At 34.8% G+C, this 14,193-nt stretch overlaps 1 protein-coding gene across 7 annotated transcripts in view; it reads right to left on the reverse strand.

The window, feature by feature from the left end:
• Nucleotides 1-351: 351 nt before the first annotated feature.
• LOC117328273 (extensin-like) overlaps nucleotides 352-14,193 on the reverse strand; it is a 56,602-nt gene continuing 42,760 nt past the window's right edge. Inside the window, exons 5-12 of one of the 7 annotated variants that reach the window (XM_033885773.1) lie at nucleotides 13,417-13,589; nucleotides 11,455-11,790; nucleotides 9,650-9,733; nucleotides 7,599-7,876; nucleotides 5,797-5,982; nucleotides 4,421-4,552; nucleotides 3,122-3,304; nucleotides 352-2,782 (exon numbers count right to left, since the gene is read on the reverse strand). In XM_033885773.1, coding sequence (XP_033741664.1) covers nucleotides 2,616-2,782; nucleotides 3,122-3,304; nucleotides 4,421-4,552; nucleotides 5,797-5,982; nucleotides 7,599-7,876; nucleotides 9,650-9,733; nucleotides 11,455-11,790; nucleotides 13,417-13,589 — 1,539 coding nt within the window. In that variant the 3' untranslated portion in view covers nucleotides 352-2,615. The remainder of the gene's footprint in view (nucleotides 2,783-3,121; nucleotides 3,305-4,420; nucleotides 4,553-5,796; nucleotides 5,983-7,598; nucleotides 7,877-9,649; nucleotides 9,734-11,454; nucleotides 11,791-13,416; nucleotides 13,590-14,193) is intronic. The other 6 variants (XM_033885806.1, XM_033885822.1, XM_033885791.1 and 3 more) reach the window with 6 other exon arrangements.

Here is a 14,193-nt window from a genome sequence, read left to right on the forward strand (position 1 = left end):
TGTGAAAAGAGCACACGTTAACACAAAACAGGTTAAATTTCAGAATTGTTTTCTTCTATTCGTGATTGACATACATGGTATTTCACTTAAGTTATTTATAAAAAAAAAACACGAACTCGAGTGAAAGAATGAATGTGTTCAGACCGTTATCGACAACAGGAAAATGAAATATTTTACCCGAAGGTAAATCTATTCAGATCTTTACACAAGTAAAAACGTAATATTTTACCCGTCGGTAAATTTGTTCAGACCGTTATCCAGACAAATAAAAATGTAATATTTTACTTGAGGGTAAATTTATTCAGACCGGCAATCAACATCAGAGCCAGTAAAAAATAATAATAATAAAAATAAAGGAACACATCCTTTTAAATATTTTATTACAAAGAAAGCACGTAGCAGTGTGTCCTCCAATACAGAACAATCCTGGTCACCACCTAGGTAGGTATGGAAATGGTCTAAACATACTCCTACACTAGTTATGCATGCATAGGACAAACTCTTACTGGTAAATGTATCTTGTGATAATTGCGTTCTCATGATTTAAGCTTCAATATGATGTAGAATTGAATGAAACAGTCAATGAAAAATGCATCTGTTTATAAATATTTGGATATTTTCTGTTGTTTGTATCTGAATGAATGAATAAAATAAGTCATTCAGAAGTATTTGGATACAATTTATCAATTGTTCTATTAGTAGGACAGTGCAGAAAATTCATTTTCGATAACATAAAATCTTGGTGAAAACGAACAATAAAAAATTCACAAACTATCAATACCATCTCAGTTACTAGGTATTCCAAATTGTGAAAAGTATGCATGGCGAAGTATGAAAGAAACTGACACTTTATATCAACGTTTCCTTCTAAATTGATTTTATATGAAAAATAGGCGGAACACGAAATTTCCTTTCATCATTCTAGAACAAACTGGCCGGGATCAAACAAACTTTTTATTAGGATGTTTTTTTTATTTGAAGAACAAACTGACAAATATACTAACATGTTGACAGGACAGCCCAACAAATCATATTTTATGTACCTTAAACTATATCTAATTATCAACATCTGATAATAAATTTAATTTTATTAGTCATTTTCTGCATTACAATAAGGCACATTGGTGTTTACGAGATTCTTGGTGCATCACATTCAGATGATGCTAAGCCAACAACACGGGGCTAACGCCTATACACAGGTATAGAGAACGCACACATCTAATTCACCAAAACAGCTATCACTGGTGTAACACACTGATCAGGATATTATTATACTAGAAGTTTAACAATCACCTACTAGGTCAACTACACGTAATACTAACCGAACACTTGTAAAACAGTTAATAATATCTTAATTAATCAACTAATATCAAAGTAATAAAATAATATTTAAAAACAGAGCAATAAATAAGTCTATAAAATATTGCACAGATCCAGAAATATCGAGGACAAAACATATGAACGTGAATTAAATAAACCGATTTATGTACATCCTGATTTATTGCAAATATTCAGGACATGCGAACTTAAAGCTATGGTGTTCGCAGAGACGACACGGGACTGATCAATTAGACTCAGGGGTTACCTGATCGATTACGGTAATGCAACCAAACTTTAAGGGAGAAAAACAACCTTTGTCGATACATATATGACGGTATCATCAGTAAAGGTATGAACTCATTTTATGATTGGGTGTGTAAAACAATACATATGATTCTTAACATACATGTACCATTGTAGAATTAAAAAGATAGTATAATATCAATTCTCAATACCTAATTATTAGTATATATTAAATTATATCTTAATCAATCTAAAAAATATCGTACTGGTAATGATTCGTACATTTGTATTTCTGAAATGATGCACTCAACTAAGGCAAGTTCTATCTAAATTACATACTAATACACAATAATCACACGTAGTGTATCGGTAATTATATATCAAATATAACATTAATTGCATATTTAACGTACCAGTAACCAGTAATTAATCAACTATGTATTGTACAAGTAACTACTCATTTTAAACAACAGAACGTACATGTACTGTACAAACAATTAGTACGTATGTTTGTAATTGCATAATGTGTTTACTAGTACTTACAATTTGTCTATTGTACATAGGTTTTCATATACAAATAACAATGAATATATCGTACATTCCAGTAATTACATATAATACATCAGTAAGTAGAAATTACACATATAGTATTAAAATATTATATATAACAGTTACTACACACTGCACATAACTGCAAATGTATCGGGCAATAACGTTAATATTAACACACACATATTTTTTCGTGTTGGTGACATTTGATTCATGATTTAGCGCTACAGCTAGATATAACATGAAATTTATATTTACATGAATTTATATATAGCTGTTGTCATAATTAATCCTTTCAAATTGATAAAAATCACTAAAACAGGTTACCATGGAAATAAGTTCATTTACAGCATACAATAATAGCACCTTCCGTCTTTTACAACCAATATATATATTATGTATTATTGTTTGGTACCACCGCCATTACTATGTATGAAATCACTATGCTAGCACCACTAGTGGTGAAATTTATTGCGTATTGTTTAATATATCTCTATCCTCGGTCAATATTTAGGCTTTTCTTTATCGATCAGAAATCGGTACTTGGAGTGTCCTCCTGAGGGGGCGGTACTGCTCGGCTTTGTGTGGTGATCATGAGCTTCCGTGGGGCTTGTTGTGGCGCTTGTTGCGGCAGAGGATTGGACGGGTGGTTGTTCAGGCTCCGGCTCCTCTGTAACATACGTGTGTGAGCAAAATTGTTAATTGACAAAATAATTTTGCACAAATGTCAGTGCAGTTAAGAAAATTTGTCAATATATGTGATATATCTTTTGAAACAGAAATAAAAATATACAGGTAAAGATTAATATCTCACTGTAAAATATTTTATATCTTATATGTCTATAATATCCAGATTATCATTATAAATGTACATTCAATATGGAACTGTAAAATAAAGCGTAATAGGGATATGTAAAAGGCATGAATACATGAAGCGTATAAACACTGAAAGCACAGCAGGACGGCACATAAAACAGGTCTGAGCGGGGTATGGTTTCTGAGGGCATACCCATTGCTGGAGGAGCCAGATCGTTGTCTTTTCCAATTGACATCTGAAGAGCTTTAAAAGCACGGGATGGAATATGTCCCCCCATATATCGTCGGTCGACCAGCTCGTCGCCACTCAGGGTATCGGGTAGGCCGTCATCGTAGTCATCCAAATCATCATCAGACTGGGTTGTGGGTTGAGATGCTAGGGCAAGGTACAAGAAAGGGAAGGCCAATAAGCCGGTATAGGATACACAGGGCGATTTAACAAGACTGTTGCAGAACAGATATGGCATGCGTAACATTTCGACGTCAAACAGTATACTTAGCCTCTAAACCAAAGTGTTTCACAGTCAACTTTATCTTTATGTCTCGGTTCAATACTCAAATCGCGTTTTGATCGTGATTATTAGGTTTGACCAAGTGAAAATGAAGTGAAATGATCAAATAAGCGTAGACAAAAATCAAAAGAGAGATAAACAGATATTGAAATCGTTATTGTTTTGGAATTACGACTGCACTACTTCTTACTGGGACTCGCTACGTAATAACCAAAAAATCTCCACGCATTAACCACATTCGGATGTAGTACAAGCTTTGACATAATGACATATTTTCAAGACTATTTGCTTTTGAATATTTCGTGTTAGCTTGTACTCTCCATGTCTGATATGTAAGAAAGTTTCATTTTAATCTGTCATCCGGCGATACTCGCTAAATGCACCATAATCTCGTTTATTTTCAGTTTCAAACACTTCGAGTTTACAGAATTCAGAACATGGCGGCATTCGCTATTGTTTTGGGTACTGATAAGGACAGTTTCTGTCCCTAGTCCAGGCCAAGGACAGTTCTATGATTTGACCAATGTTGTTTTCTTTATTCAAATGATTTAACTTTGAAAGTTTTATCTTCACATTTATGGAGAATTGTTCGTTGAAATAATCATAGAGTATCTTTACTTTAAATATCTTTATGAAGCACAGTACATTTAAGTTATAAGAGGATTAAAGCTGGAATATGGATTGATAGAATCATTCTATATAGAATAAAGAAATGTGAGGATAAATAAGCTGGACCAGGAAGTTATATAAAGTCTGCCATAGAATACGAAGATAATTTAATTCAAGAGATGATATACAAGCTGTAACAGAATCCCATATCAAATCAAGTGAGGATATGTCAGCTTGATGAGAAAGTTCATTAATATCCTTATAAAATACAAACAAAAGCAAGTGAAGTCAAGCGAAGATATGAAAGTTGAACCAGGAATTTATGGAATGTGACAATGAAATCTGGAACATAACAGAACCACGTGACTTACCTTTCTGTGCCGGCAATGGGTCGATTTCGGCCCAATTCTGAAGCACACGAAATGAAGGGGACGGAATGTGCTTTCCCGTGTACCGGATCGAAGTTTGGTCGTATCTTCCAACGGGTTCTTCCTGCTGCTCTTCTACAAAACAATTAGGAACATGACAGAGGAGGTATGTAAAGAGATGATGGTCTAGGATGTCTACTTAAGGACTGCATTTACTTCAAATGATCAAAAACATGTTTATAAACCTCAAAACTCAAAAAGACATGCGTTATATATGACATTAAAATAATATAATACATTGTCTGTTGTGTTATCTCCCTTGGATGGGACAGTGTTCAATAGTTGAAATGCAAATCGGTTTGTATTTTCGACTTTTTTATCGATAGAGATTTCTTTGATACAAGATGCCTCGTAATATAAAGAGAATCGACATTGTTTGTTTCTTGCCGCATATAGACATTTCAAATGTAAATACAAAGTATAACGTATTACGGTAACATACATTATGCTAATCAAACAGTATCTTAATATTCTAGATAGAAAGCACGCTAGGTTCGAACTGTATATCATAATACGCTAGGTTCGGACTATATTATAATACTCTAGGTTCGGACTATATTATAATACTCTAGGTTCGGACTGTATATTATAATACTCTAGGTTCGGACTATATTATAATACTCTAGGTTCGAACTATATCATAATACTCTAGGTTCGGACTATATTATAATACTCTAGGTTCGGACTATATTATAATACTCTAGGTTCGGACTATATTATAATACTCTAGGTTCGGACTATATTATAATACTCTAGGTTCGAACTATATTATAATACTCTAGGTTCGGACTATATTATAATACTCTAGGTTCGAACTATATTATAATACTCTAGGTTCGGACTATATCATAATACTCTAGGTTCGGACTATATTATAATACTCTAGGTTCGGACTATATTATAATACTCTAGGTTCGGACTATATTATAATACTCTAGGTTCGGACTATATTATAATACTCTAGGTTCGGACTATATTATAATACTCTAGGTTCGGACTATATCATAATACTCTAGGTTCGGACTATATCATAATACTCTAGGTTCGAACTATATCATAATACTCTAGGTTCGGACTATATTATAATTCTCTAGGTTCGGACTATATTATAATACTCTAGGTTCGGACTATATTATAATACTCTAGGTTCGGACTATATTATAATACTCTAGGTTCGAACTGTATTTCATAATACTCTAGGTTCGGACTATATATCATAATATGCTAGGTTCGGACTATATTATAATACTCTAGGTTCGAACTATATTATAATACTCTGGAGTCCACTATGGTATCATATTTCTAGCTTTCCACTGTACCTTCATTGACGACAGGTCGGGGAGCTGGGTCCTCACTATTGATGGTCATCTTGTTCAAACATTTGAATGCTTTAGATGGGATATCCTTCTTTCTGTTCCTCAGACCACTGAATCTCATTTCATCGTCTTCAGCGTTGTGACGTAAAGACGGGTCCTTCATACCGCTACTACGCCTTGGTTGCTTGCCTATACGAGTATCATAAACATATGTAGTAAACTTTTTTTCACTTTTGTCTCGAATCGCAAAAATGGCAATGACATGACAATTTTAGTTACAGATACTCAGACATTTTTATGTTTTATCAATGAAACTAAACATATTTAACTACTTGGTTATATCTATGATATTCCTTTCATCTGCCATATACTATTCAATATAATGCCTATATATAAATCAACAAATACAATTAACTTAAAATAACTAATATGTAACATAGAGGTTCACGTGGTATTTACAATCTTAAACTTAAATAATAACCGTTTAACGTTTGTAAATAATCCATCTTAAATGGTTTATGTCAAATTAATCGATACGTGACATTCAAAAGGAATGATCATTATAATGCATTGGATTAAATATGATATACGTAATGTACACGATAAATTATCATATATATTTTGCATATGTAAAGCGTATATGTATATACAAATACATAATATATACATCATATGCAGGGTGTGTTTATGTATATAATTGTGAAGTTAAATAGCGTTACGTCATGTAGTAACCATATATTACATATGTTATTACGTATACACACAGAAAAAGCAACGGTATAGTGTAAAAGAGGCAATTATTGTAGACAGCAGTGGAAAATTTAAGGGTAATTTGCATTTGTCACTTTCATAGTATTTAAGTCAAATACAGCGTCGAAATTAAAACAGTATGTTTATTTCAATAATGATCCTCTATCGTTATCATTCGTGGCAACTTGATACAGGACTTAATGTAAAAAGTATCAAACACTTTCTCTTAAATTCTCCACCGAACCCTCTTCAGGCTAATCTTTGGGTTGTTACTGGGAGATAGACACATCCTAAACACAGCTCACCGAGGTACACGTCTATTTTAACACTATTTGTAGGTAATAGTACACATGTGATACCGGATTATTTGAATCCCTTTCCCCAATTCCTTAAATAAAATGTTGCGATATGTTAGGATATGAATAGCCGACCGCCGATGGATTTATAACCAAAATGATCAACGGAGTTAAGCGGCGGCCATTCAGTAGGAATACATGATATGCAGAAATTCAAACGCTGTAACTTTTTATCTTCATTCTTCTGCTTTCCATGTAAAACAATAAATGTTTTGTCTATTATGACTGCATGACCTAAGGTATGGTAATTTTACTCAGATATTGTATTACCTTAGGAAGTTATAGGTACAGGTGAAAAATGCACACTGAAGTAGTACATGTTATCTCTATACGGCTTAGTCAAAAACCAAAATTCACTTCAATATATAGGGGTTCACCAGTGTTGAACATTTATTGCTTAGGATATGAGAAAATCAACATGAATTGAAACTATGTATTAGGAATATAGTTGAATATTCTTCCAACAAAAAGACGGCGTGTTATATCTCCCAATAAAAAAGGCTCTGAAGAACACCACACTCGGATAGGGCGACACACCATGGCTGCCAGCAGGAAAACGTAGGTGTTAGGGTAACCAGGTGTGTGGGTAGAAGGTCGTGATGTAACACGAGGCATTGGTAAGAGGTAAAGCACGCCTGGTGGTTGTTGTGAGGATCGAGAAAAAGCAGAACATAGAGTATATTGCATAACATTTCATACTCTCTTGTCCCTCCTCCAGTTCATCAGTCTCGGTCATCCATTGCAACACCTGGAATGACAATCCATGCGCCCGCCGACCTACGAACATTGACGACGGCGAAACAGGCGAATCCGGAACCTCCGGCGAATTTCGTTGGTTTTCGGTCTGTTGTATTAATTCATATAAAGCTGGTGATATAGGTGTTGTTGGAGATTCAATCTTACCTTCGTTCTCACTTTCCTGGATCATTTGGTAAACAGCAGATTTCTCTATGTCCTTCAGGGGCTTTTCCGAACTGCTGAAAAATCCAATAAAACCACGTTTTATCATCAATGACTGATACTTTTATTAATAATAAACTAAAATGTTCACAAACTTAATGAACACATGAATATGAAGAAAATTTATTGAATGTTAAACGATCCTTTAATGATGAATGTAGTTAATGAAACAGCATGCTGATGTACCACACATATTAAACGATTGTTATGGAAATCACTGGTGTGTTATGACTGAGCTGTGTTAAAGATCAATGCAAACTCTATATATAAACTTAGTAATGTAGACTTTACACGAAAAAGTATTCATTTCTTCCAACATCTTATATAAAATGTCCTAAATTTGGAAAAGCATTTTAATTGGAATTCAAATTAAATATTTAAAATCGTTGAACATCATGAACATTAGGGTAAATCGTTATGTATGGATAGTTTTTAATTTTGTAGTAACTTAGTACATGTAATTACATATCATTGGCAACATCTTTGCATATTACATCACCAAACGTTGTTGTACGAGTTCCAAGCCTTAGGTATTAGTGTAAATAACACAGCTCGCCAGTTTTAATGAGGTTCGTGATGAACGAATGTGTATAATATTGGAATCGGAGTTTTACAGTTCTACACTCTGAAGTAAGTGGTGGGTTAGGTAGCACGCGTACCAGGTGATTACAAACACGTGCATCGGTACGTACATTACATCAAACATATCCAACTATATAGCGGCCTCGCTCGGCTATGTAGTGCGAACTGCTTCTGTTACATTGTATAGACTATTGTTTGTTATTACTTAACTTCAAATTTACTGGTAACTTGAAGACTGTAATGTAAATATGTGTCATTGTGGTCCTTTCTACTGAACTGTTTAAAATGATACATAAACTAAGGACAAATAGTCTAATCTTAAAACGTCAACATTTAGATTTTTTTATATGTATTCAAATTCCGCTCATTTTATATTGTCAATATTAGAAACGTGTACGAAATGCTAGAGATCTAGATTATCGATACTAAACGCATGCACTAAACAAAATTGAGAAATTAATTCAAATCAAAACACAATCGCATTCATATAGTTATCAATCTCTGCATTCACTATTCATTGACAGCAAAACATCATTTAGCACAATTTCATTCGCACCAAACCACATGCAAAATTAATGTAAAAATTGCAACTTATAAATAGATTCATTTTCGTTTTAGTAAATGAATAAAAAATCATAATGAAATCAGAGCGCACGGGAAATATGGTACTTAAATAATTAAAACGAAATGATGTATCGATCATAGCGAATTGAACAGTTAATTCGCTTCACAAGAACTAAAGAGATGGCACGAACTTTAAATATGAAATCGATGTAATCACCCTGTCAGAGACAAAGATTGCCTGGGTTAGTAACAAACGAAAATAACTTAAAACTAATAATCCTGTATGAAAAAAATCACACCAAGCATAAAACTGAAAATACTAGCTTTACATAAATCACTGTGTAGATAACAAGTTAGCTTGACGTAAACCATTATTTAAATAATATGTTAGCTTTACCAAAATCATTCTGTAAATACGGTTAGTTTTACGTAAACAATTCTGTAAATAATATGTTAGCTTTACGTAAATCTATGTGTGTGACAGCACGCCGTTCACGGGTTATTTGGGACATAAGCTATAATATGCATGTCGCATGTACGTCTGGCCGTCCGTGACACATACAGCGCCGTGACGTCATCCAGCATGGTATCTTTATGCAGACTATTTAAGTAGCACTAAAGGACGGACATACACGAGTTCTCACCGAATGGTCTTTCTGGGTGGTATTATGAAGTTAGAGAGTTTTCTATGGGGTAAGTCAGGGCTTGGTATTGGTCGGTAATATTTGCTGAAAAAAGACAACCTTAAGAGGTCAGAGCGGAACATTGTATAAATCCACATAGGTCCTGTTTATTCAAAAACAGCATAACTGAAATGAAAGGCATATGTAGTGATAACGGCTTTAGGTATGGATGGCTATAATATTGCGTTGGTTTCAATTGTAAGTCCATACCTGTAAAACCTCACACTACAATGTGAACGGGTTAGCATGAAATATATTTGGACGATAAGAAAGAAAAATATTAGAGAAACTTTCTAGCATGAGGAAGTAACCAACCACATATCAAGTTAGTAGTAAAAATCGGCAATAACTGGTGAAACCAACAACACATCAACCATTAGTAATGAGAACCATCCTTAATGCTCTAGTACATTAGTAACACCTCAACAATAAACCATTACACTTTAATGGCATTATATGGAAAACATCAAATATCGTATTTGTTGGTTAGAGATTTAAATTTGTTAATTACAGAAAGGAGTAACCCCAGAGTGTGTCTGATACTGTAGTAACTAAGTAACAACAAACCCACGGTAACCCAGCTGATAACCCTAGCGATCTGTTTGATACTGTAGTAACTAAGTAACAACATAACCCATGGTAACCAAGCTGATATAACCCTAGCGGTCTGATTGATAGTGTAGTATCTAAGTAACAACAAACCCACGGTAACCAAACTGATATAACCCTAGCGGTGTGATTGATACTGTAGTATCTAAGTAACAACATAACCCATAGTAACCAAGCTGATAAAATCCCATCAGTCTGTTTAATGCGGTAACATCTTTGTAACAACAGAACCCATAGTTCACATAGTTCAAGCTGATAAAATCCCATCAGTCTGTTTGATACTGTAGTAACTAATTAACAACAGAGCCAAAGGTAACCCAGCTTTTATAACTCCATCAGTCTGTTTGATACTGTAGTATCGTAGTAACAACAGAGCCCAAGGTAACCCAGCTTTTATAACTCCATCAGTCTGCTTGATACTGTCGTATCGTAGTAACAACAGAACCCATGGTAACCAAGCTGATATAACTCCAGAAGTCTGTTGATTACTGTCATTTTCTAAAGAATAAGTTTCTGATCGCCGTTTTGATTATTAACAACAAACGGAGAAGGATGTCTTCTTGATATGTTTCTATTCCAAGTTGTCTCAGGACATTACTGAAGACGTAAAATGGTTAGAGAAGTGTTAAAATAAGTAGTTACTATTACAAGTTTATCAGCAACGTATCGATACTTGTAATACTAAATGTCCATCAATATAACGTAGGTAATTCAATATACGATCAATGAAGCCATAGCGACCGCAGGGACAAGGTAAATTATCAATAAAAATCAGTACAGGAGGAAGTGAAATAAAGGGTACAGATTATCAGTAAGCAGCTGTATACTGCATCTAGGTAGGTATTATCAAATGAATAATCTGCAATGGAAACATAAGTGCTCTCGCAATATAAAGACAGTACACCATCTATATTATGTTTCAGGTTGCGCTTACACGAAACACCACCTAACGGTCCTTCATAGCATTGGCATACCACCCTCAGCAAACACATGTCGAGGCGTGCTGTAAAGGATAGACTAGCATCAGGTCATCGTCATAAAAGATGAAATATACTGTATCAATGGCAAAAATCAAGTGGAATACCTATGTTGGTTTAATTTCTGAATTTTGCCATTGAAATGCATAAAAGAGCTCCGTACTAATATTGTATACTGACCCAGAACTTCCCCTGACCGGCGGGGAGGGCGGTGTCCTGATAGGTGAGAAGCTATTGTTGTTCTGTTGTTGATATTGCGGTTGTTGTTGATATTGTGATTGCTGTTGGTACTGTGGTTGTTGCTGTTGATATTGAGACGGCGAGAATTGGGGCTGTCTGGGCTGAAACTGGTATTGGGAAGGCGGAGGCGGAGGTGGCGGCTGGTATTGCTGGGGTGGCGACTGCGGCGGCGGTTGCTGTCTTTTCGGTTGGGGCGGTGTGTAATTCTGTGGAGGTTCCACATCGTTCAGATTAGGTCCTCGGTAAGACTTCGGCAGCACAGGTGGAGGAGGACGGCTAGAATAAAAGAACCATACTTAATAACTTTGTCTGCATGGTAATAATAGTTAGATTGATAGAATACGTTCATTAGCTCAAAACTAAGAAATAAGATATATGGATGTCTGAATGTAAAATATCACATTGCGTAGCATTATGGTTACATACACTACATGTAAACAATGACCTTAAGGTGACAAACAACGAGCAATCACATATAGATTGAATGCAATATGCCAATGCAAGATTAATTCCAATTAGTCAGTTGTCAATTTTCTTCTATTCATGACTGAATATCGAATAACAATTGGTTCATTAACTTTTATTGGTATTTCTTGTATCAGAAAAACGCTATCATGAATATAAATACTATGTTTAAATTACGCAATATATAAGATTTAGATAGGAACATTAATTACAACTCTTAAAAATTATATTTCTATATATCGCTTTTCTGCAGATTCATGAACACATGATCACGACAATTTATGAGCAAAGGAAACATGCAAAATGTACTACATTTATTGACACTTTCCGGCGGAAATATGTTGTACATTTCTTTGTCGTAACAGTGACTCCGTCTTTGTGATGTAATCACACAGGGGAAACATTAGGTGTACTGGCCTTGAGTACATACTACCTCACGCTATAGGTAACACCCATCCTGGAGCGACATCAAGCGGTGCACGACATATTAAATCGAATGTCTCCGGGACACGTGTTAATACCATCGGAATCACACACAAAAAAGACTACATGTTTGACATCAATAAAGAAAATTTTAACATTGTCTCACGGCCCGGATGAAATGTTTGTTAACCTAGTTAAAACTTCCAGTTGTCTGACAGTTATACCCCTACAAACGTTCTATTACCGTGGACAAATCATTGTGAATGTTCGGGGTGTTTTTTAAGTAAGGCATTAGTAAACTAATATCTATCTATCATTAATATTTCTTAACATTTGTCTTTTTAGATTTAACGGTAAAGAATATACAACCAATGTCAATGATATAGAGGTTTCTCGTTGATATAACATATATTTCACGAGTATGACAGAATATCGATATTTTCACGAGGGCGAAGCAGGAGTGAAAAATATCGATATATTCTGTCACACGAGTGAAATATATGTTATATTCAACTGAAAAGCATTCATTTTTCTTTTAATTGCATGTTCATGCTAAAATGAAATCAAATTAATAGTGTCAAATAGTCAGTGACATAGTAACATTATTCATGACGTCGTCTCTTTGTGACGTTACTCTACGTCAACTTGATGACGCCATTTTGAAAGGACTAATCAGCGCAATTTAAGCCTTTCTGCTGTTATCGGAGAATCTGTGCATGAAAAACTAACGTCAAGAGAGTATTTTGTCAAAAATTAGTCTGAATATTTCAGAAATACAGCAAAATAACTCATTTTTTTCGCTTCGCTTCGATTGGAAAAATCGGCAAGTTTCAATGAGGTGAATACAAAGGTTTGCTCTAATTGGTCAAAAACAAAACTTATATTTTCATTGCAAAGCTTATATTTTCACTTCACTGCTCATCGCTGCAGCGAAAATATACGTTTTATCAGTTGGATGAATTTCAACATTTCAATGGCAAAATGCAATAAATATATTTAATTATGCACTCTTACTTTCTCTTGTTTTTGAATTCCTTCAGGTCGATGCCTCCCGTTATGTAGGCAAACGGCTTGGCGTTTCCGTCCTTTTTCATCATTTGATTAAGCACTGCATCTGGTACGGCCCTCTCTTGTCCCATCCCGGGGGGTAAAGGACTACCGTCCCCGGGGGTGCGTTCGTCCCGTGACTGAAACATCCGCAACGCACAATATATGTAACGGCGCTTCAGAGGAACTTACAAACACATCTTAGATAACAGGCAACCCAAAAACCAGGTGGAAATGTGCATATTATACAAGTAGAAAGAAGTTATGTTGTAACAATGCCAACAGTTTGCCAGTGTTGATGGATAGCCTATCATTTCCGTCGCAAATATTGTAAGGTTTCCCTGCTGAGAATCACTTCAAAATGTTTTCTACTTAAGTTTATCAAAGTGGTTATGTCCTCAAAATAATCAGGTTTTCTATATACGACCTGTATGGAGAAGGTGGAGTTTCTCTAAGCCACACTACAAAACTCATCTACTGATAATTCACGTTCATGTTCTATTTATGAAGGCTAATTATATTTATCAAACAATTACATTGAACTAAACGACAGTACAGTCCACAAAGGCGGAGACGTGTACTGCACACTACATATGACTAATGAGATCAAACACGAGAGAAAAACAAAGCACCAGTTAGCACAAACAATAGGTCCTTATTGTCTGACATAAGCCGACACACTGCTTACTTGACCATTTACTTTAAACATATCATTAAGGGGGTGTTTCTTAAAGAAATGTTTTG

The sequence above is a fragment of the Pecten maximus genome, chromosome 1 (assembly GCF_902652985.1).
Source record: "Pecten maximus chromosome 1, xPecMax1.1, whole genome shotgun sequence".
NCBI classification, from domain to species: domain Eukaryota; kingdom Metazoa; phylum Mollusca; class Bivalvia; order Pectinida; family Pectinidae; genus Pecten; species Pecten maximus.